At 33.8% G+C, this 25,212-nt stretch overlaps 2 protein-coding genes across 2 annotated transcripts; both read right to left on the bottom strand.

Annotated features, from left to right (window-relative positions):
• Positions 1–365: 365 nt before the first annotated feature.
• On the bottom strand, positions 366–1,302 carry LOC127098106 (uncharacterized). The gene is made up of 2 exons (XM_051036610.1): positions 743–1,302; positions 366–626 (listed from the first exon to the last, which is right to left on the bottom strand). Exons 1-2 carry the CDS (start codon positions 1,238–1,240, stop codon positions 504–506), a joined length of 621 nt encoding a protein of 206 aa, XP_050892567.1. The 5' UTR covers positions 1,241–1,302; the 3' UTR covers positions 366–503.
• Positions 1,303–12,915: 11,613 nt separating this feature from the next.
• Positions 12,916–17,003, bottom strand: LOC127098104 (beta-hexosaminidase 1). The gene is made up of 15 exons (XM_051036604.1): positions 16,626–17,003; positions 16,466–16,540; positions 15,960–15,995; positions 15,689–15,800; positions 15,510–15,580; positions 15,298–15,428; positions 15,184–15,200; positions 14,998–15,046; positions 14,783–14,883; positions 14,599–14,658; positions 14,305–14,338; positions 13,987–14,085; positions 13,834–13,893; positions 13,499–13,749; positions 12,916–13,222 (listed from the first exon to the last, which is right to left on the bottom strand). The coding sequence occupies exons 1-15, from the start codon at positions 16,950–16,952 to the stop codon at positions 13,047–13,049; spliced, it is 1,599 nt and encodes a 532-aa protein (XP_050892561.1). The 5' UTR covers positions 16,953–17,003; the 3' UTR covers positions 12,916–13,046.
• Between the last annotated feature and the right edge of the window lie 8,209 nt (positions 17,004–25,212).

Raw genomic sequence — 25,212 nt, forward strand, 5'->3', positions numbered from 1 at the left:
TGCATTTTTTTCCACCAATATCCGGTCCACTGGACCGATTAATCCGGTTCGGAGGTTAGTTCTGGCATCAAATAGTTCCAGCTCCCTCCCGATCACAGTTACGGAGATCGAATCATAATCCTCCCTACTAAATCCAACGCTAATCATCATTAGACCAACTATCAATTGGTGTAATGTAGTATACTAATATTCAAATGCATACAAGCATATCATATCATTGGTTCAATGTGACTAACCTGTTCAGCAATGATAGCTGCTTCAGAATAAATGGACCTATGAATAAAAGCAATAGCAACATCATATTATAAGTATATAAAGAATATATTTGATATTACTCAAACAACAACAATAAATGGACATGTAGCTAGAGCAAGTTCACTGTATTGAGGATTGAAATTAATTCATTTACAGAGAAGTTAAAAGCATCCAAACAAACAAGGTAGCCCAAAAAGTCCAATATTACAAAGGCCAACAAAACAAGAACAAAAATAGATCTCAGTACTCTAGACTTGAATTGCAAGAGAGAAACTTAAACGTAAATCAAGATATTGATGACATATCAATACTTGTTCTTGATGAAAACACTTGTCAAAACCATTTTTGTTTGCATAGACCAACTTGATACCCTGATAAATAAAATACAAAATGGCATGTCAATTTAACTAACAAATTAAACACTAATTAAAATCCATATCAGAAACTTTCAAACACACATAATATAAAAGTGAAAATCCATTGTTACCTCATCGAGCCCCAATTCAACCACCATTTCCTTCAATGCAGCATTCTCTTGGATATTGAACTCCTTAACAACCTCAATGACCGAAGTAACAGGCTGAATTACTAAATCATCCATCACCAAAAAAGTAACACCGTCTTTCACAACACCAGATATCTGCGCTGTAGGGTTCGGTGCTTTGCCAATGGTGATGGAAAGAAGGACAGACATTTCAGGTGAAAACAGCTTAACGTTAGGGTTTAAGAGACGTTTCTCGGAATGTTGCGGTAGCATGTATTTCTCAGGGAGGTTTTGGAGACTACGATAGACGTTACCTATGCCAGGGAGCATTCCATTTCCCTTCAAGAGTGTAGCAACAGTAGCCAAAGGCAAATAGAGAATGTTGAGAAGAAAATCAACAGCCGTTTTGGATGCTTCAGCGAACAGAACTTTGTTGTTTTTAGTGTCGACGAGAAGCTTCATTGTCAGTTTGGAGTGAGAGGAAGAAGGTGGTGAAGTCATTTTGAAATGGGAAACACCTATTTTCAAGTTCTTCTATTATTATGGGATCATCACATTGTTAGAATTTCCCTTTATATTTATATATATATTTTACTAGCGTCCCAATAAGGCGTCTGTCCACTTTTTTTAATCAACAAACATATGAAAATGTTTAATTTTAATTTTAAAAAGAAATTTGTAAATTGTTGTAGGATAGTAGTTGAACTCTTATTTTAACTTATTGATATTTCACATATTCATATAGATGTTAGAAAGATCGTTAGTAACAAATAAAGTTTTGATTTATGTGAAAATAGGAGAACTAATTTTGAAATTCAACAAAGAAGAGGTTATGTTTAATGTATTTGAAGTTATGAAAACATAAAAAAAGAAAATCTCCATTGTTATAGAGTTGATGTAGTGGATGAGATTGTTCAGAAAGAAACCACGGATGAATCACCATCATCCCCCATGAATAGAGTTATTATGAATTCCCTTGAAGCGATTGAAGATGAGTCTATAGAGAGGTAATATAATGTTTACTTCAGTTGCGAGCAATCCAAGTCGACAAAACCATGAAGAAGACTAAAGATTTAGGTAGTGGTGAGCCAAAGAGTTCAATCAAAAACTCTATTGATTCTAAATTAAAAGAGATTCCACCATAATTGAAATATGTATTCTTGGAAGAGCAAGAGTTACAACCAGCCATCATTATTTCGTTGTCTGTTTTGGAAGAAGAAAGGCTTTTGAAAGTACTAAGAGGTAACAAAAAAACTTGGATGGAGTGTTACTGATTTGAAAAGAATAAGTCTAACTCGTTACATGCACAAGTTTAAACTTGAGGAAGAATTCAAGTTGGTAGTTTAACCTTAACAAAGATTAAATCCTACCATGAAAGAGTTTGTCAAAAAGGAAGTGTTTAAGTTACTCGAAGCATGTATGATTTATCATATTACTTATAGTTTTTGGGTGAGTCTTGTGCATGTAGTTCCGAATAAGAGAGGTATAACCCTCGTTCAGAATGAAAAGAGCGAGTTGATTCTAACTTGCACACTTATTGGATGGTGTGTGTATTGATTATCACGGGTTGAATCAAGCTAAGAGAAATGATCATTTCCCATTATCTTTCATGGATCAGATGTTGGAAAGGTTAGCAGGTCAAACTTACTATTGCTTCTTAGATGGATATTCGGGATATAACCAATTTTCTATAGATCCCACTGATCAAGAGAATACTGTTTTCACTTGTCCCTTTGGAGTTTTTGCTTATCGCAGGATGCCCTTCAGTTTGTACAATGCTTCGGCTACTTTTCAAAGGTGCATATTTGCCATCTTCCCTAATGTGATAGAAAATTCCATTGAGGTATTTATGGATGATTTTTCTATATTTGGTAGTACTTTTGTTATTTATCTTGATCACTTTAATGTCGTTTTGAAGAGATTTATTGAAACGAACCTAATTTTAAATTAGGAAAAATATCATTTTATAGTGACCAAAGGTATCGTTTTAGGACACGAGATCTCATCAAAAGGCATCGAGGTTGATCACGCTAAAATAAAGATCATTGAAAAATTACGCTAATCACTATCTGTGGAATGAACCATACTTGTTTAAAATTAGTCATAATGGTTTTATTTGATGGTGTGTTGTAGGTGAAGAGGCAAGAAGTATTATGTGACACTGCCATAGCTCAACTTATGAAGGCCACCACAATGGAGAAAGAACTTCAACTAGAGTGCTAAAAAGTTTTTTGCATCAAAAATCGAGTTTTTATGGGCAAAACAACAATCTATGTGTCGACACATACATGCTTTAGGTCGACACATAGAAGAAAAAATTTCCTATGTGTCGACACATCTGATTTTCAGGTTGGCTTATATACTCCATTTTAAAATCATGTAACCTCTGTTTGATGTGCCGCCTCTAAAGGTTGACACATGCATCGAACAGGTCGGCACATGACTTACATAGGTCAACACATCCAACGTATTTTTCCAAAAATTCATAAATTTTTCAAATATTTTGCATTCCTTTTGCCTCCAAACATGCGTGCATATAAATATTTCATACATGCATCATTTCTAGTAAGGTTATAGAGTAAAACTACACGAAATCGGGATTTCAAAGAGTTCTCATCATCTTCGTCATTCTATGCATACACAAACAACTTACACATAATCATTCTTTGTTTGAGTGTCATCTAGAATTAGGATTGATAACGTCCAATTTAGGTTGACTGAATTGTAAATTGGGTTGAGATCTTTGAGGGTTTCAAATAAGAAAATCGAGTTGGAGTTTTCCTTCAAGATCAATTTGAGATTTGAAGGTTTTTGACAAGATTATACAATTTGGATCTGATCGAGTGAAGGCTTTGAAGAACGGGAGATTCTTGCAAAGGAGTAGCGTAGGACAGTGGATCATATATGTAAATCTTGGGTTACAACAATTCACGATTTGGATTTGATCGACTGAAAGTTTTGAAGAATAATGGGTTTCTTGCAAAGAAGTAGCGTGATAGAGTGAATCAATGTGGCATTGGTGGGTTACTTGATCAAGCTTTGATCAAGGGAAGAGAAAGTGTTAGAATCAATATCAAACTTATGGTTTGTATGGTTAGGTTGCTACATTTGTCTTGTATATATACTTTTGTAACGTAAGGTTAATTTCATTATCTCAATTTGAGTTCGAGTTAAGGGCAGACGTGCCCATAGCGAGATCGATCGGGGAACTGTCTAAACAAATCCTTGTGTACTCTCTCTCTCTCTCTCTCCCTCTCCCTCTCTCTCTTATTTTTCATTTGCAAATTGTTGAATTCATCGATCGTGCGATCAATACGTTTGGATAATATTTTTTATTACCTTTTGAAAGAGGTTTTGTTGAGTTGATCACAATCCTTTAGGTTGTGATTGGATTTTAAGATAAACAAAACCATATAAATTTCCAAACAAAATTGATTGCACACAAGGTGTTTGGTAATTTATCTCAATAGATCTTTTGTGATTTGTCATTAGGAATAGACTATACTTGTAGCATAGCATTCAATTGGTAATGATTAAAAGTCTCTGATCAATTTATGTTCATTATCATACCTTGATTGCAATTACGCATATCCGAGCTTTTCGATTGAGGTTCGGTTATACGATTTGATCCGAGAAACTTCCACTTGCCATAAACTTTTCAAAATAGTTTTTTTGTTAAATTTTTTAACTAGTGATCTATTCAACCCCCCACTCTAGATCGAAATATATCGTCTAACAACCCTTAATTGGGGGATTTGGGGTAAAATCCTCTATGCCTCTATCTGTGATGAATATCTAATGAGTTATGTGTTTTTCCTTATTGTTTTGATTTTTGTTGTGTTGGAATGTTGCCCCTAACATTTGAACGACTTTGTTAGAGTCGTTTGAGTTCCCATTTGAGTATTTTCAAACCTTTTTTTTCAAACCTTTTATGAATCAACCAAATTTGACATTTATCCCAAATTACTGAGAAATTTAATTTTCAGCTTATTTTGCGAAAAATTGTTTTTTGACATAGACTTTAAATTTGGAAAACCTTTTTTTTTAAAACTTATTTTTGGGAAAAGTCAGCAAAAATCGATCGATGGGGGGTTTAGGTCGCGCAGCCAACGAAGCAGGACCGCGGTGGCAGCGGCGGCGACGCTAACCTAGTGATCGCAGTCGTGTGGCGGTTGCAGCAGAAGTGGACCGGACCATAAAGCGGAGGCCATGGAGTTGTGATGTGCGACAACGGGTCTCTCCTGACGGTGACGACCGCTTAATTTCACGGTGGCGATGTCGCGAGCAATGGAGTTTTCTGCAATCGTAGAAGGGTGCCGCGCTTCGGCGGTGGCGGCCAGTAGTCGACCGACGGTGGCCGATTTTGGCGCGATCTCGACTTTTTAGGCGATTTTGAGTTTGTGCATTTTTCGGTGTTTGGAGCATTTCCTGAAATTTTTGGAGTTTGGAAGCTCTTCGGTGGTATTTTGCAGCATCTTGTGACATTAGAGTCTTTTTGGTAACCTTAGGGTCACTTTTAAATTGAGGAAATTGTTTATCATTACCTTAGTATAGAGTTATCATTCGTGAACTTTTAAACATTTTTTAAGGTTTTGAGAATTTTGAGAAAATATGAATTTTTGGTAATTTTGAGAAAGTACGAGTTTTTGAGAATTTTGAGAAAATATGAGTTTTTTTAGAAATTATGAGTCTTTGAGACTTTTTGAGTTCTTCCAGCGTTTTGATGAGTTGAGAATTTTTTGTAATAACATAATTTTACCTCTCTTGAATCTGAATTTTTTTGTATTATTATATGGAGAAAAATACACATATATGTAGGTCTAAGCCTCCTAACCAACCTTACTTATTAAGGAAATATTTAATACAATAATATCCTAAATAATACCCTAATTGATACTACTAATAAAAATAATAAAAACAAAATGATAATAAAACAATATCTCAACACTCCTCCTCAAGGTAGTGAGTATACATCATAAGCATCCATCTTGTCACATATGTATGTAATTCGAGGTCTTCGAAGAGATTTTGTAAAGAGGTTAGCAAGTTGATCCTTGGAATTAACAAAGGAGGTTTTGATGGTCCCAATGTCAATCTTCTCTTTAAGAAAGTCACAGTCGATTTCTTTATGCTTTATCATTTCATGAAAAACTAGATTAAAGGAGAGGTGCAAAGCTGATTGGTTGTCACATACAAGTTACATAGGCCAACTTCACAAAAGTGAAGTTCCTGTAGTAAATGCTTTAACCACAAGAACTCACATGTGGTATGAGCCATGGCTCGATACTCAGCTTATATACTTGATCGAGCAACGACCGTTTGCTTTTTGCTTTTCCATGAGATCAAATTCCCCCCAATAAAAACACAATAATCCAATGTAGACCATCTATCACTTGCATCTCATGTCCAATCAGCATCAAAATATCAAATGATAGCAGTGTTGCCTCTATCACAAAAAATAAGCTCCTTTCCAGGTGATCCTTTAATATACTTAAGGATTTGAATAACTGTTTGACAATGGTTGTCACATAGAGAATTTAAGAATTGGCTTACTACAATGGCCGAAAAAGATATATCAAGTCTAGTCATGGTAAGATAATTCAACTTTCCTACAAGTCTTCGATATCTTCCCGGATCAGTATATGGCTCCCCCTGATTAGGGAGAATATTTACATTAGGATACATAAGAGTGTCAACTGGTTTGCAATATGTAAGACATGTTTCTTCCAAAATATAAAGAGCATACTTCCTTTGACAGATAACAATACTTGATTTTGATTGAGCTACCTCAATTCCTAGAAAGTAACGAAGAGGACCCAAATCCTTAGTCAAAAAATTCTGAAATAAGTGTTGTTTTAAAGCCTTGATACCCTTAAAATCATCACCTATAATTACAATTCCGTCAACATAAACAACTAGATAAATATATTTATTGGAGGAGCATTTGGTGGAAACAGAGTGATCTGATTCACACCGTTTCATCCTAAATTGTTGCAACACTTTGCTAAATCTTTCAAACCATGCTCGAGGTGATTGTTTCAAGCCATACAAAGACTTGTGTAATTTACATACCCAGTTACACTCCCCCTGAGCAACAAATCCAGGAGGTTCCTCCATGTAAATATCCTCTTCCAAGTCACCATGAAAGAATACATTCTTGATATCCAATTGAGATAGAGGTTATTGTTTTATGGCAACCATGGCTAGAAAGAGGCAAACAAATGTCATCTTTGTAACAGGAGAGAAAGTATCATTATAATCTTGACTGAGGACTTAAGTGTGTCCTTTTGCCACTAAGCAAGCTTTCAATCGTTCTACATGTCCATCATAACCAACCTTAACATTAAATATCCACCTATAACCAACAAAAGATTTTCCAGGTGGGAGAGGAACAAGCTCTCAAGTATGATTAGGTTTTAAAGCTGACATTTCATCAAATATTATCTGTCTCCACCCTATATGGGATAAAGCTTCCGAAATAGTTTTAGGAATAGAAACAGATGCAAGTGCAGTAACAAACGCATAATAGGTAGGAGATAACTGGTGATAAGACACAATTATAAATAGGATAAGGGTTACGGGTTGAACGATTACCTTTATGGATGACAATAAGAAAGTTAGGAGATAGGGCCAGAGCAGGGGTGGAGGCGCTTGGAATAGGAGTCGAATCATGTGGTCTCAACCTTCTTTCATAGGTAATGCCATACCGGTTCAACATAGGTGGGGACTCATCTATAACAACGGACGGACTAGACGATAAAGGACTGGAATCAACCGACTCAGAATAAGGAATAGGCAAAACTTGATCTAAACTGTGTTTGAAACTTGTTACCTTAAATGGCATCACCCGCATATATAGGGGAGCAAAATAACGAACTTGCTAATTTTTTGGCGTATAATGCATAGAATCGTTTGATGCATTGGAGGGATACATCTCATGCTTATAGAATAGTGAAGGTTCTATGGTCATGAGAATGTTCCATAAGCTTTAGTATATACTTGAGTTGGATCTAGGATGTTAAGCATTTTGGTGTTTGGCTTAGAAAAGGAACGCGCCTGGATCAGATCAATCTAAGGAGTCATTTCCTTATGGTGGTCAGATCATTGAAGGTGGGGACAGATCGTAGAGGATATGGCTGACCCATAACACTTCTCATTTCTAATCTTATATTGTCTAGTCTTACCACTTATCAAACACAACATTTGTATCTTTGCTACACTTACTTTATTCTCGTGTTGATTCTTAAGCGTCCAACATTTTGTCCCATATAACATCGCAAGTCTTACCGCAGTCCGGTAAAACTTTCCCTTCAACTTGAGTGGTACCTTTCTGTCACATAAAATCCATAAAGTTCCCACTCCATTTCAACCACTAAGTGAGTTTAAATTGAGGTTGAGTATTGTTAAGGTTTTGGCATAGAGATATTCTAATCACATGATTTGTGGAGGCATACACAACATTTACACCACAAAGGTTATCTTGCTCTTTGATAAATAATGACATTTGTTGACTGTCTACTGCTATCACCTCAGGGTTTAGGCTTTCAAGACAGCAAGACTACAAGTTAGGCTCCAAATCATCCCTAAGTTTAACAACAGAATTTTTAAGGCTTAATCTAGATAACCACCATGGAGAAAGACTTCCAAAGTGTCCAAGGCTCAAGAATAAACACAAAAGAATATCTAAGTACATGAATAATCCTTTTTAATGTTAATTTTTTTAAGAGTTATCAATTGCTCTTGCATTCTAGTATATGCATTTCATGAGGACAAGTTTGGTGGGACATCTCTAGATCTTATCCCATATTGAGGTCTCAAATTTAATTTAAGATTTTTTTTATTTTCTTTTTTATTTAACAAGTCTGAAACCTTCCTTCTCACTTTGAGGATGAGCATTTAACTTGACACTCCCCCACTTAGACCTGACACCCCCATCGCGTATGAAAAGAAGAGACTTCCCTTGTAAAATCATTTTCAAAATTTTTGAAATTTATAGTGCAGAGGTGTGAATTTGTAATATGCGATACCAAATATTTGGAGCAATTACCGGAAATTTCAAAAACAGTGAGTATTTACACTTAATTTTTCAAATTTTCTGGCATTTTGTATCGAAAATTTCAAATTTTCTGGTGTTTTCATTAAATGTTTATCGGAAATTTCAATATTTCCGATACAAAATCCCATTGAATATACTGGAAATTTCATAATTTTCGATAGTTATAAAAATCTAGTTTTGTATCAAAAATTTTGAATTTCCCTGTATATATTCCACGGAAATTTATACCAGAAATTTTGACATTTCCGATATGTGCCAAAAACTTTGTTTTATACCGAAAATTATGAAATTTTCGGTAGTTGCTAATATTTTTTTCCCTTCTTTTGCAGTGAAATACATAGGCAGAGACGACACTATTGTAGGGAGAGTTGTTGATCGAACGATAGACCAGGCTATGGCTTCTAGGAGTGTTGAGGTTGAGTCTTCCCAGATACAGGCTAGGTGAGTGGTCCCAACCAGTTCACATTAGAAGCGGTTGCCTGAGCAGGATCAGTTTTGGGCACCTCGTTAGACTTGACGGTGACCGATACGATCAGTAGAGCAGTCTAGAGATGAGGTGGTGCCAGATGCTATTGTTGTTGATTCGGTGGTTGATCTGGTGGTTGAGGAGGTTGTAGATCCAGTTGTTGTGGTTGAGGAGGTTGTTGAGGAGACTGGTTTGGAGGAGGTCGCTCGGGTGGTTCAGCCAGATGTTGTTGTTGCTGATTCGATCCCTCTTATTACTGCTGACACAGAGGTTACAGCTCATTCGACCGAGCCCTCTGTGCACACCGATGGCGGATTCCCTAGAGGATCCATTGACTGATTAGTGCTTACTGAGTATGATGACCATGTGGCGTTACGATTATGGCAGGGAGAGATATATATTTTTTATGTTTAACTCTAATTTGTTTATTATTGTGCCATGAAAGTTAAATTCTAATTTGTTTATATTTGTTTATCACATGAGCGTCCCACACTGAAGGTGACATCGCACGGGTCGAAGATGAAAGACTTCCCGAAGATTTTGATGCCTGAGCAGGTCAGCTGGATTATACAGGAGTTCCGATCGGATTATAGTAGCATATACTCTCTTTGCAGGCAAGTCTGGTGTTTATATCGATGTCCACTACGTGTGCCTCTTCGGTAGGCTTGAGGACACCAGTTGGACCTAGGGGTGTGTTGCGTTGACAATAATAAATAAGAAAACAATAACTTAAGAAAACAATAATAAATAAGAAAAACATAAACAATACCTGATGCTTTTGTACGTTTCAGCATCTCCATTATATCGTCAACAGATCTTGAAAGCCTAACATCTAACTCGACCGACCCCTTTGTTATCCTACGTCGAAATGATCTTCACATTTCCTTCACATCTTCGTCGGTCTTCAACTCAATATGGTTGTATTTCACCCTCCTGTCAGTATCAATCCAATCTTCACGAAAATCGATCTTTCTCACCTTCTTGGTATCAGTATCACGAAATAAGTCATTCAACTTGGACGTCAGGCTGACGAGAGATGTGGTGTCATCCGGAAGCTGGAACTCTACGGAAGGTGAAGCTCTTTTGAAATACATTTCTGCCTTAATCAAAAATTGAGGAAGAGACATTTTTTGAGATATTTTTATCAAACATGTGACCCCTTATTTATACAACTTTGCATTTACTCTAGACGACACAAAATTGCCAGTGTAATCACAGTCATCCAAAATTGTCGACAAAATCCCGAACGTCCAAAAAATCAAAAAAATAATCCTAGCAAAAAAAATTTTTGGTTGAAATTTCTGGTAGCCACGGGTAAGTTTCAAATTTCTAGAAATTGATGAAACAAACCGGAAATTTAAAATGTACTACCAGAAATTTTGAACTTTATAGGAAATTTTGTTAAGCCTACCAAAAATTTAGTTCGGAATTTTCATTCAATTTTCAGCTAGGGGCAGCTTGGACAATATAAAAATATGGGAGATATCAGATATAATTTGGGGGTGACAAGTTAAATACTCCTCAATGATCTACTTGTTGGATTGTTTGATTTAGACTACCAATTCTTCCATGTTTCCCGAAGAGTTGTGTAGAAAAACCATGTCTTTTTGCACATCCTTATGAATATTAGCACGAGCATGTTCTTCTACCCCTTTTAGATTGATGTTATTATTTGAGTAGCATCCACAAAATTTGTCTCCATTGAGCTGTCAGAGCTAGACCCCTTGTCAGCAGTTGGACTCTCTAACTCTTGAATATTGTTCTCCGAATTGTTGAAAAATTGCACCATTGTGTTATTTGTCTTTGTTCTCACTTGGTTTTCAATATTGTGTTCCATAGGAGTTTGAGAGGTCTGTGAATTATCCTTCCCTTCATTTGTTGCAGATGATGTTTCCCTCGCCATATGTGCTTTTCCTTTATCTCTAATACCATTTCTAACTTCAACATATGTCTGTTTAGATTCCCGCCCTATTTTATTCTTCAAATTTTCCTTCTTGTCAGCATGTCCCTGAACTTTGTCAAAAGGCCTTCTCTTGCAAATTTCATAGTGGTGACCATATATTTAGAGAAACTGCAATAGTCCGACAAGTTTTCTTACTCCAAGTCTCTCAAAAAAATAGAGAGAGAGAGAATTAGTACTAAATAACTATATTTTTATCCAAAAAAATTTAAGGTATGTTTTTTATAAGCAATTTGTGATATGTCTGACTCAAATCTAAATAATTTATTATTCTTATTAAAATAATAGTATGTCTGACTTAATTGTCACCTATAATTCTTACATTAAATAAATAATAAATAGATTTTTTATTTCTAAATCTTACAATTTTAGTATTTTCCAATATGGATTTTTTTTATTTATCTATTACTCCAAGTCAACTAAATTGAATTAATAGGAGAAAATTAGAAAAACAATCCCCAAGTGAACCATGCTCCAAGTTTCTTGAATAACACGGTTGACCTATAATCTATCTTCTTCCTCCTTCTTCTTACACCTATGTCTCCCATTCTTTCACATTTGTTGTTCTCTGAAATCATTAACATTATTAACAACCAAAAGAATCTTTCTAAACGCAATAGCATATGTCCACAACATCCCTCAAAGTCAACTACCAGTGCCATGTTTAAAAGGAGATTGTCTTACCATTACTATCTCAGAAGAAGAATACAAACTAAGTCTTGAAGCTTGTAAGAAGATCATATGGCATAAGGGTTCAACACCTTTAACTCTTATTAACTTCCACACAAAGCTAGCCGCTCAATGGTCATCAATTTCAAAATTGGGTATAAAATCATTAGGAAAAGGTTTTTATGAGTTCACTATTTCAAGTCTCGAAGATATGCTGAAAGTTAGGTTCATAAGTTCACAGAACTTAAATCCATGTATTCTCAAGCTATTCCCTTGGTCTAAGGACTTTGTACCTTCAAATGTCAACCAAACATCAACTCAAGTTGGGGTCAAAATCCATGGTTTATCGCAAGAGCATTGACAACATAAAATAATATTCACAATTGCTAGCAGTCTAGGAATACCAATATGCATGGATTCTACCTCAAGCAAACCATAATTTAACTGTCCTTTTTGCCATTTCGTTAGAGTATTGGTTGACATAGATTTGCACCAAGATTTGAGTTACAAAATCCTTGCGGAAAGATTGGGTTTTGCTTTCTTTGTACTCATTGGTCACTCGATTGGAGCATGCAGAAGAAGAAATGCAATTTCAAAAGAAAATCACAAGACGAAAGAAAATGGGATACACATAAATCTATGAAAACTTATCTCTTAACGCAAGCCTTTGGAAGTTGACTTAAAGGTATATAACACATTATTAAGATTTTCTATGAAAGATTTATGTTGTTTTGGAGTTTTAGGATTAGATTGGGGTTGCAAAATTTCAAGGAGGAGGAGCAGTATCAATGAGACAGTTCCAAGAAATGATTGTAGTTGCCATGAATGTTACTGATCGGAGAGGGTAAGAGGATCGGAAAGGAAGAGATGGAGTTTACGATAACTCATTCATGTCGCCACACTTTCTCTTTCTATCTCTAAACATTTTATTTATTATCATAGTATCTTATTTTTCAGAATGACACTGATGTTTACAGTTAAAAAAATTGTTTTCTTATCAATGCACGCTACATAAAATAGGTGGGTGATAGTGAACTGCCAAACATTTCTTATTATTATTGAATTGAATAGAATAATAACTTACAACATCATTACTGTCCACAGATCTAGAATTCATCAACCACTACCAACACCTCCCTACACCTATTAGACAATATTATTGCTCATAGCATGAACCTGGTCCAGTAGGAGGCTTTCTAGCATAAAAATTTGTCACAGGAGCAGCTGGAACCCCTCTTCTATTCAGCAGACATCTGAAGTATTGCAGTCGCGGTAACGCAGTTAAGTTACCATTTCTACCGGTAGTAAATTGTCTCGGACTCCACAAACGTTCTGTTCGAAACATGCAATTAACGGTTAATTTTTCATATTTTCAAAATTTAAGGTGTGTCTGACATCAACACGACACTAACACGTGCTGTTACACATGATGGCTTTAATTTTCTCAAGTTATTACTTATTATCAATGTATACGTGTCTGGTGTCTATGTTTGTGGCGTTACTTCATAGCACATGAGATGAGCCCTTCAAATGACTTTTGAATCTATACTTGTTAAACTAACTATAAGAGTGAATGGAAAACATCGTTGGATTAGTAAGACAGCTAACCTGCGGCTGCAGCAGCCCGAGGCCATATTGTTTGCTGAACATCGGATGTATCAGCTACCTCAGCCCACATGCAAACTTCTCCTCCAAGCACAAGTTTTTGTTCAGAAGCTTCGTGTATTCCTTCTATTGGGTCAGCGTTATATACAACATCCCAAGGTACATCTACATGGTCAAGATACCATACACCCTGGTTACTGAAAATACACCTCAAGCCTTTTGCTACAACCTGCGGGCAGACACCGGAGCCCAACCTATAGAAATGATTACATAAAATACTTTAGGACTGAGTCGCTTGAGATTCTGGCCAAAATAAAACTACACGGACGAGAACTCACCAGTTATGCACTACAGTTCGCGGATGGAGCTTTGTCGGAAACGTGTTGAAGGTTTCTTCCCTGATAAGTTACATAAAAAGCTCGCATCTAAATGATATGGCTACAATTATTGCTCAAAAAATTTATAAGCATCGATAGATCTATATATCATACCAGTTCACAGGAGTCCAGTTTTTTGAAAGAGCCATGTGTTGAGCCTTCAGTACAAAATATTCGTAAGCATCATTAGCAGTCATGTTGTGACTCTGAAGCCTGCATTAGAGATAAAGTCATGTCTGAATACTTTGTTTGATTCATTGATTTTGATGGTTAAATTTCTTTGCCCACCAGATTTGGGGAAAAACAACTTTCGTTGTCAAGGTTCACATCTTCAATTAAATTTGAGTTTCCATAGTGAATTTACAACTCTAGGCAATAAAAAAGTCATCATAGAATGTAAATGAATGAGTATAAAAAGGTTTAAATTTGTACCACTTATTCACACGAGAAGTATTGGTCCAGCATTCTGTCAAAATAAACAGTGTTTTCTTATAAATTAGCATTGATACAAAATGGCTTATTACTTGCAATAAACAAATTTTCTTTGTTATTATGATTATTATCATTTCGATTGCTGTGATGCCGCAAACATAGTTACACATTTCCATACTATAGTTTATAGACTATAATTACAAACTTTGATCGTACTAATAATAAAAATGATTCATAGGACTTTGGTTAACAGATTAAAGATTTTCTGTCAAGAAGAAAGTCATGCATACCAACCTGTATCCACTTCATCACCACCCAAGTGAAATAGTTCAAAGGGGAATATTTTTCTCATATCTGTAAATTTAGAAGAAAATAGTTAGAAAAGTAAAACGGCAAAAAATTCATTTATAAGGTCAGTGTACATAGTAATGTAAGTATGCACATTCGGAGATTGATGCATGTCTTATAGGATCTTAACCTGTCATAATGCCAGAAAGTACATCAAAGGTAGACCCCTTTGAAACATCAAGTGGGGTTTTACACGAGGGCGATGGCCAAACATCTGGATATCCAATACCCCTAAACAGAAACAAAAAATAACAACCTTAAAACATTACTAAGGTAAACTGAGCCTTCGTATAAATTGAAAAGACTATCAGCTTAAGAGAGAACTGAGCATTGCATAAGCTTTACCATGACTTAGCATGACCAGGGACATCCACTTCTGCCATCACATTTATACCTGTGATGAATCATGAAAATAGAAACTTACATTATCTTATTCCAAAAAAAAAATTACATTATATTGCAAGATCAAAACTGCAAAGTGCTGTGAGTAATACGAAATGGAAACTTCAAAAGAATTTCGAGATACATTACCTCTCATTTTGGCAAAGCTTTATATCATGATAAAGTAAAACATGAAAAGAGAACAGTGTTAGTCGGGCATAGATTGAGAAAGCCAACTCAAAGACGTAACACATAGTATCTTACTTGACAACTTCATATGCATCCTCAACTGTGTATCGTTCCCACTTTGAGTATGAACCTTTCCACAAATTCGGATATGAAGGTACTTCAAGAGGAAACGACTGTTCATCTACGATGTGCCAATGTAAAACATTCTGCCATGTAAAACATTTCATATCAGCATTACATGAAAAATAGCTTTAGTTTCAAACTGTAGTTTGGCATATTTCTCTTACAAGTTTGGCATATGACATAGATTCAATTATCTGCTTAATAACATTAACTGGTAAATAGTGTCTTGATGTATCTGCAACAAAAAGAAACCGAAGATTTGTGTCAATAGCCTCTTATCAAAGCATATGAACAAGGCAAATAAAATATAAACTAGCCTCTTCTACAAAATATATTGGCTCACCTAACATGAGGCCGCGAAAAGGAAATCTTGGTTTGTCTTGGATGGACCAAGGTGCCTTGTATATTTGTACGGTTTTCGTTGAATAATCAAAAGAACACAATTGGCTGAACGTCTACGTAATCATCATAAAAAAAGAAGGATGTAAGAAACAAGTCAGATATAACTCAAAAGGATTTACAAGTTTGTCAATCATTAAGAGACTATGTCATGTGTTTTGTCCACAGCACTCATTGAAAAAATGAGATGAATAAGGTGCAAGTTCACGACTCACCTCTAATCCACGCAATGCACCAAAAACAGTATTTGCCTGAATTAACAAAAAAAAACACAAAATTTAAATGACCAAAGATCCAATTAATTTGTTTGGTTCCATTCCAATTTCAACCAATAAGAAGTGAAACACAAAACAAAACTATCTTAGTCAATTTTAAAGACAATCGGTTGACCAAACAACAAAACTATCCTAGTCAATTTTAAAGACAATTGGTTGACCAAACAACAAAACACATCACAATCAACAAGCACTTGATTGAATTGTTCTTAGCCATAAAAATAATCTATTGAATCAAAAACAAATTTGTACCACCGACACATCTGAACAAAGGCATCCTCGGTGTCACTATCAGACAGGACACGACACATCTGATTAGTTCAATTTACTTATTCTTTTTCAAATCATTATAGGAGTGTCCATGTATTGATTCATAGTAAAAACAACAGTTGAGATTCACACAACAATAGACAAATGTCGGTCGCAAAAAGAAAAGCAAACCAAACCTCAATGGTCACTTTGCCAGAACCAGTTGCTTTTGTAATGAACAAATTATAGCTTTCATCTACTCCAAGTTGAAGCTGCAACAAATTTTCAAAAATCTCAAAAATCTCAAAATCAAAACATCTTCAAAAGTAACCACAACAGAACAAAAAAGTGACCTACCTCTTCAGTTTTGTTATGAACAACGACATTCAACTTATTAACATCGTAAACAGCTTTGTCTGTTCTAACAAAACCGAAGGTGTAACCGTTGTTAGTGAACACTATCCCTTTGAATCTATCAAAACCGGCTTTAACAATGGGCGAGTCAGCAGCGTTTCCGATGAGGGGGAGTGTTGGATCAACGGAAAGAGTTTCATTACCGAATGAGAATTTAGCAGGGAGAGGCCAAATGAAAGGAAGTGAGAATTTGGCTGCGAATGATTGAGAAATGAAGAATGTGAAAACAATGATGAGTAATGTGGGTTTGTAGCAGTAGCACCAACCCATGGTTGAACCTTAACTTTACCACAGAGAGAGAGAAATGGTTTGGTTTGGTTTTAAGGAGTTGTTATATATATATATATATATATATATATATATATATATATATATATACACACGTGAATTTGGATATGTTTTTTTTTTTTGAAGAAACTGAAAATGTAAGAAACGTTAATGTGCAGCGAAGCATTTTTGTTATTTTAATATACTTATCAGATTTAAGAGATACTTTTTGACCCAAATTATCTACTCATTCTCTTCTTATTTTACAATATATATTCTTTTTTACTAGTAAAATTTATTTAACTATATATATACTTCTCATAAAAATTCTGTTTTTCCTAAAATAATTATTATTTTTTATATTAATGTAATATTCAATTTTTTCCTTATTATTATATATTTATTTATCAAATACTATGCTACTTAAATACTACTATATACTTTAATAGTTATCATTAATAATTAATAAGTATATCATAGTAAATAATATTAATTTTATAAAAAAAGAAATTAATTATTTATAATATCATTAAATAATATTATAAATATGAATTAATAATATTTTTATTTTTCATATTTAATCATCGTTATAACTTTATTAAAAATATTTTTTTTTAATAACCATCGACACATTTGAAAAAAGGACGGAGTCAAAAAAATCTCAATTAAAGTAAAATTGAGTTCAAAAATTAGGTTTTGAAATAAAGAAAGCAAAAATTAAAAACAAATAAAGAGGAGAAAAAATATATTTAAATCTTAAAAAATTATATAATTTAACTATATTTTAATCTTTAGTAATATATATTTATATTAATAAAAATTTAAAATATTTTTAATTATAAAAAATGATTTAGAAATAATTTCTACTATTTTAATTTTTTTATAAAAAATAGTTTTAAAAATATAAAAAATTATTTTTAAAATGCATTTTTAAACTGATGCTAAACAATTCAAAAAAATTGGTCTCCAGTGCCTTTCTATAAATGTTCTGGAGATACAATAAACTAAATATATAGGGGAGACAAAATAAATTTTAAAACATGACACAAGTTAATTTAATTGAGTTTATATTTGGTTCTAGTTTATGAAGAAAAAAAACAAACTAATTCTAAAGAATTATAAATTATTTTGATATATTTAGTTTCTCTAACTAAAATTGATTCTGATTTAGTTCTGTTTTTAAAATTGATTTAACTTAAAGTTATAATTTCTAATTACATATTAAAATTTACTATTCAACATTTACATATGATATTCAAACATAAAACACTTTATGTTAAAAAAATTAACTCATTTTAAGCATAATTGATTTTATAAAATCAACTCAAACAAAATTAATTTTCATACCTCAAAGACACAATAAATCAACTTGCATTATAACTTTATAAGGGAATAAAATATAATTATCTTGTTTGAGTCTAATGTTTGATAACCTAAACACTTATCATATCCTATATGTATAAAGTAAATTCTTACCTGAATTTGAGCGGAGTATGACATGCTGATAAACTAGTAAATATGGAAAGAAAATAATTGAAATCGATTATTTAGTATATTTGTAATTTTTTTAAAGAGTAATTTTATTATTTAAATTTAATATATATCTTATCATTTGATTATTAAATGTGTATTAAGTACATAAATAATAAAATAGTAATATTCAGGACCGATTCTGAACTTTTTTGAAGCTCGGGATAAATAATAAAAAAACTTTAATAAATAAATAAATAATTTAAAAACACCATCTATTTAAATTGCAAATAGTATCACCAACATCAAAATTAATCATTTATATTTATAATTAATATAAAAGAAATGTCATATTATAATAATATTAGATAACAAGACCGTCTCAAATAATTTTAAAGCTTTGTTCCAATTTTAAAAGTTGGTATTTAATAAAAACAAATAAAAAGAATTTTAAAAAGTCATATTTTATTTTAGTTATAATTAACATTAAAAACGGAAGAGAACAGAAATTATCTATAAATATTTCAATGCCTTAGCTAAATAATGTACTTCAAAATTTTATTAAAATTGATACAGTAGCTTGAAGAAAGTCAAACTAATTAGAAAAATTATAAGACCTTAAAAATACTTCCGTAGACTAGAGTAATTCTTGTTCAAAAATCTTTTAAATTTATTAAATTTAATTTATATATATTTAACCATAATAATTTAATTAAAAATAATATTAATATTATTAAAATTTTAATGTAATTATAAGATAACACTAAACAATATATCTTTTTATATAAAAAATAATAATAAATTAAATACATATATAATAGTGTGTTATGTTTTATCATAAAAGTTTAATAATAAATTATTGATTTAGAATTTGACCATATTATTAATTAATTAATTTTATAATCATATTGAACTCTTACTTTGTTGGCCTTGTTGTACTTTTTTTTTGACGGATTTTAAAATAAAATAAAATATTACTTCCAAGGGTCGAACACACGACAAATGATTAATGTAAAACACATTGAAGTGCACCACAAATTCATTTGTGTATTTTACTCGTATATATAAATATTTTATTTTATAATTTCTAAAATTCAACCCCACAAAATTGAGACCGCTATTTTTTGGAGGCACTGGGCTATGGACCCGGTTACCCTGGCCCAAGACCGACCCAGGTGATATCATGTTCCCTATCATGTATCTATAATTTGATTATTAAATGTATATGAAGTACATAAATAATCCAAAAAGATATTCTGAACCATAAATTATTTTCTCTGATAAAGATACCCCTAACATCCATCCTCACGAAAATGACCTCGTAATCATAATAGTGTAGTGCGACAATTGGGATATAAAATGAGTATTGATTGATCCAGAGTGCTCAACATATGTCTGATACTTAGACACATTCGAGAAGCTCCTCTTGGATTTGGACAACCTATAAATATTCTAAGGTTCACTGTTCGGGGTTCTCTGACGAGCGAGTACGATTGAAAGGCCACATAGATCTCAAGATAGTGTTTGGATTGAACGAGATCACAAAAGTGATCAATGGCGGATATCGTGTGGTAGATGCCCCCTCTTCATATAACATCATCATAGGATGGTTCGCCTTCAAACTTTTAGGGACTGCCTTGTCAACCTTGTATCTAAGCATGAAATACTTGCTACCTAACAGGAAGGTTGTAGTATTCAATGGTAATCAAGAAACCGTCCAAGAATGTTACCAAGACAGCCTACAGATAAGAAAGGTCGATATGGCTACAACCATCACCCTGCAACCAGGCGCATAGAGAATGAATTTTGTTAATTTGGATCCCATAATAGAGCCCAAGAAAGAAAGACTAAAGCCCGAAAAATATATGCATGAAGTTCATATTGAAATAGAAGAGATTAACACCATCAGATTCATATGATCTGCAAGTTGGATGATGCCTATAACTCGCTACTTAACGATAGACGAGCTCCCTTCAAACAAGGTTGAGGAAAAGAGAATCTGAAATCTCACAACAAAATATACCATGGTGTCAGAAAAACTCTATAAAATCACAAGGGTTTCTCCCATTTTAAGATGTCTATGAGAGAAAGAGATTGCATTAGTCCTCACAGAGGTCCACGAAGAAACATGCGGCAACCACATCAGTAGACAATCTCTCGCCTACAAGTTCCTAAGGGTAGGTTATTATTGGCTCACTCTGATGAAAGATAACACAGAAAAATTGTTAAAAAATGTGACAAGTTCTAGAGACATTCCAATCTACATCACACTCGAGTTGAGACTTTTCACTATGTCATATTGCCATTGGCATTTTACCAGTAGGACGTGGACATCTTAGGCTCTTTTTTGTTAGCGCCGGGAAAAATGAAGTTCCTAATCGTCGGGGTAGACTACTTTACAAAGTGTATAGATGTGGATGGTGTCTCCAAAATAATGGTAGAGAGGGTTCGGTTTTTCTATTATAAACAAATTATATGTAGGTTTGGCCTACCCATAATCATCATTTGTACAATGGTACCTAATTTGTTAGTTTAAATGTGGTGGATTATTGTCATCACCTAGGAATATAGACAAAGTTCATCTTAGTCACTCATCGACATGTCAACAACATATAAGGTGATATTAATCAGGATAAATAAATAAAAAAACTAGAAGATGCCAAAGGTGTATGGGCCGAACAACTTCACAAGTTTTTATTGTCATATCATGTTACCCCTCATTCCACCATCAAGGAAATTTCATTTATAATGGTCTATTGCGCATACTCCATTTGCATGTTGAAATTGACACGCCCACGTGGAGGCATGCACAATTTCATAAAGAAGAAAATGTGAGACATAACATAGATGTACAACTGATATGACTGATAAAGTTAGAGAAATCTTCCAAATTATAAATTCACCGCTAAATAGAGGGCCTCCAGAAGATACAATTTGAAGGTTTTCCCAAGGAAAATACAATAAGGTGACCTAGTACTTAAACAAGTTTTCGCACCCACTAGGTTGGGAAAGTTGTTACATAACTAGGAAGGTATGTATCAAATATACCAGAAGCTACCGCACGACGCTTACAAGCTTGAAGAGCTAAACGAAAGACTTATTTCTATAACCTAGAAATTAATTAATCTAAGATACTATTACATTTATTTAATGTTTCCAGTGTAATAATTCAAAGGCCTTAGCCTGTCAATGTATGAATCTTCTCAAAGATTTAATCTTTAAATGTAAAAGGTTAAGTCATACTTTTTTCCTCTACAAGGATGTGGGTTTTTAATGAGGCACTCTACTTCTTAACTAACTAGTGATATGTAAATGGTATGCTAAACCTTTAAAGAAGGATTCATGTCGCCCATGAGACAATTGTACGTTGGACCTTCGATGAAGGATCTTTGATTCCCATGAGGAAATGGAATGTTGGACCTTCAATGAATGATCCTTGCCACCCATGAGGCATCTGTACGATGAACCTTCAATGAAGGATCCTTTTCAACCATTAGGCAATTGTATGTTGGATATTCAATAAAGGATTATTTCCGCCCATAAGACAACTATATGTTAGACCTTCAATAAGGGATACATGTCGCTTATATTGCATCTGACTATGGAGTCCTTATCAACATTGATATACACACATCCAAGAAGACTAATAATCAAGAAAGCGGTCTAGAACAAGGTCATATGCCACAAGGCCTGAGCATTTTCGTTGATAAACTCTAAAGGGCCTACAAAGGGTTTATAGAAGGCAAAGGACAAAAGCAGAACTTAAGGGGCTCACCCTGAGCTCCCCATCTAAGGAACAACAAACACATATATTTCAAAAATGAAGATTCTTTCGAGGGGATCGGTTGTATAAGGTTCACCAAAGGGACTCGATTGTATAAGTCTCTCCTGAGGGACTCGACTGTCTTAATCTCCCCTGAGGGAATCGATTGTCTTAGTCTCCCCCTTAGAAACTCGACAATCTAAGTCTCCCCTGAGGGAATCGAGTGCCTAAGTCTCACTTGAGGGACTCAGCTGTCTAAGTCTCGCACGAGGGACTCGACGGTCTAAGTCTCCCTCGAGGAACTCGACTATGTAAGTCTTCCTTGAGAGACTCTACTGTCTAACTCTCGCTCGAAGGACTTGACTATTTCAGTCTCGCCCATAAATAAATTAGCATGGCATGGAATAAATCATTTAGCCCTTCCCAAGATCTCGTACTTGAGGAACTATGGACTGAGACAATTTTATTGGGCCTAAAAAGGGGAGGTCCATGATAAAACATTCTGAACTGAGTGTTATAATGTTGGACAAGTGCCCGAAGCGCAGTCAGGCTACCCGAGCACATTCAGGCTACCCGAAGGGCATTCAGGTTGTCCGATTAGACTTGAGTTAACACATGTGGCCTATGAGGTGTCCAAAAGAATAATTGTTTGAAAAGATCAGTCGAAGGGAAAAATCGTATCCTTCATGATTTGAGGAAGAACCAATCTTCCTATATTTCCATGTTTCTGATAAAAAATTAGAAAAAACGTTTTTCTAGCTTTCTAGCACGACCCAAAGAGTTTTATATTAATACCCCCAATTGCATAGTTATAAGGGATCATTTACTAATTTCACAAAATCTCTTGCAATCCCTATAATTCCTACGTGAACTGAATCTCTTACATATCTTGTACGTTAAACGAGTCACTATTGTATTCATATGTGTTATAAAAAATATCCTTTGAGTTATGCGTGACTATTAAAAAAAATTAATATATTAATTTTAATTTGGATCAATTTTTGCATATCTAAATTACAAATTATATATTTTTTTACTTATTTTATATATTTTTATTAAGATTATAAAAAAATGATAATAAATAATAGATTTGATATAATATATATGGGTGGGAAAATGTCAGGTCAACTAACAGGTGTCTGCGACTTTGTTTACGCAAGATAAGGTCAGACCTGGTTTTTTTTAACTAGAAGAGGCTTATATTTCTTTGTAAGTCTATTTAGTTAGAAAGACTAGGCTTTAGGCCATAAAAAATCTTTTAAAATCTATTTAAATAATATGAACAATTTTATTCTCATTATTATGTTGTATATTGTACCTTGAATTGAAATACAAAAATAAAACTTAGTTATTTTGAAGAATTTATGAAAATACGATGAAAACACCTTATAAACAATGTCATAAGTTGTTTTCATGAGTTTTCCTAAACAAATAATTTCAGAAAACTTATGCTACTAAGTAAACTCAAATAAGCCAATGCAACACAAACTCTTAGTGTCATTGGTCTTTTAGTTTTTTTGTCTATATACAAATTAATTGAATTGCTTATTTGCATATGTTTAAATAGATTAGGCTTTTAAGTAGGCTAACAGGTCAATCGGACATTCGGAAAAGCCATACTCAAGCATAAAAATAAGTCTATGATAGACTACAAGCTAGGCTTAGGCTTGTTGTGTGACGTCACACACAAGAAGAGATTAATTGTGTGGTTCAAAAAAATAGGTTTTTAAAAAGCTTTTGGAAGTAGAATCAGAGTTTAAAATCATTTTGAAAAATCAGCAGCAAAAAATCAAAATTGCAAAAAATGAAGAGTTTAGGTAAAAGAGATAACACCGAAAGTTATACAGGTTTGGTCAAACAAAGAAAAATACATACTCCTTTCCCCAAGAATTGATCTTGAGGATATCAAATAAACTTGAGAGCTTTTAATAGGTTATACTCACGAACCCCTTTATACAAGGAAAACTGAAGTTTAAGGTTGACTTCCAACCTATCAACAAACTATAGAGTGAAGCGGCGAGTCTTCCTTCCAAACGGAAAATCAAATAAATTAGTCTCTTTTCCACGAGAATCTTGGATTGGCTAGTCTTCAAGCTTCTAAACAAACTTTGCAAGCTTCGAGTATTGAGTTGAGCTCACGAACCTTAAACCTTGGTTTTATCACGGGCTAACCAATAACCTGGGATATTTTAATATCAGACTAACCTTGAACCTTATCAAACTTTTAATATTGAGCTAAGCGTTAACCTAACCTTGGCTTTACCAAGTGCTAACAAAAAACCTATGAAATATTTTATCACGGGTTGAGCCTTCGAACCTAAACAAGGGTTTGATCACATTATCCCCAAACCAAAGCTTCTTACGAGTTTAGCTTCTAACCCAAACAATCCTTAATAAAATGTTCAACTAAGGTATAAATAAAAGTTCCTTGGTGAACTTACAAATCTACCTTTCTATAATTACAACTTATCCTCACCCACAAAAGAATTTTCTCGAAAAAGTACTTCGGCTAAAATATTAGTGAGAGAAAGTAAAAGACAAGTTTAGATATATATATATATATATATATATATATATATATATATATATATATATAGAGAGAGAGAGAGAGAGAGAGAGAAATAGTGTGTTTGTGTGTGTGTGTGTGTGTGTGTGTGTGAGAGAGAGAGAGAGAGAGAGAGAGAAATATGAAACACGGTTTTAGATGATTCGAAAGGAGGGAAGGAACCCCTTTTTAGAGTCTAGAGGTTAGCTTAAAAAGGAAATTGTGTTTTAATGCATTTTATGACTTGCTAATCGATTAACACATATTTCCAATTAGATACCCTAAAATAATTGAATATTAAGTTCAAAAAGGAAAGAAAAGATATATAGTTGTTTCGCATCATTAAGATGTTTTTATAACCACTTAGGGATCAATTTTGAATTGAGCCAATCGATTAGGTTAATGTGTCAATCAATTGACAAATACAAAATTTGGCCTAGAACTATTTTGACAGCTTTCAACTCATGTGACACAGCTTCAAGGCA

The sequence above is a fragment of the Lathyrus oleraceus genome, chromosome 6 (genome assembly GCF_024323335.1).
Source record: "Lathyrus oleraceus cultivar Zhongwan6 chromosome 6, CAAS_Psat_ZW6_1.0, whole genome shotgun sequence".
NCBI lineage: Eukaryota > Viridiplantae > Streptophyta > Magnoliopsida > Fabales > Fabaceae > Lathyrus > Lathyrus oleraceus.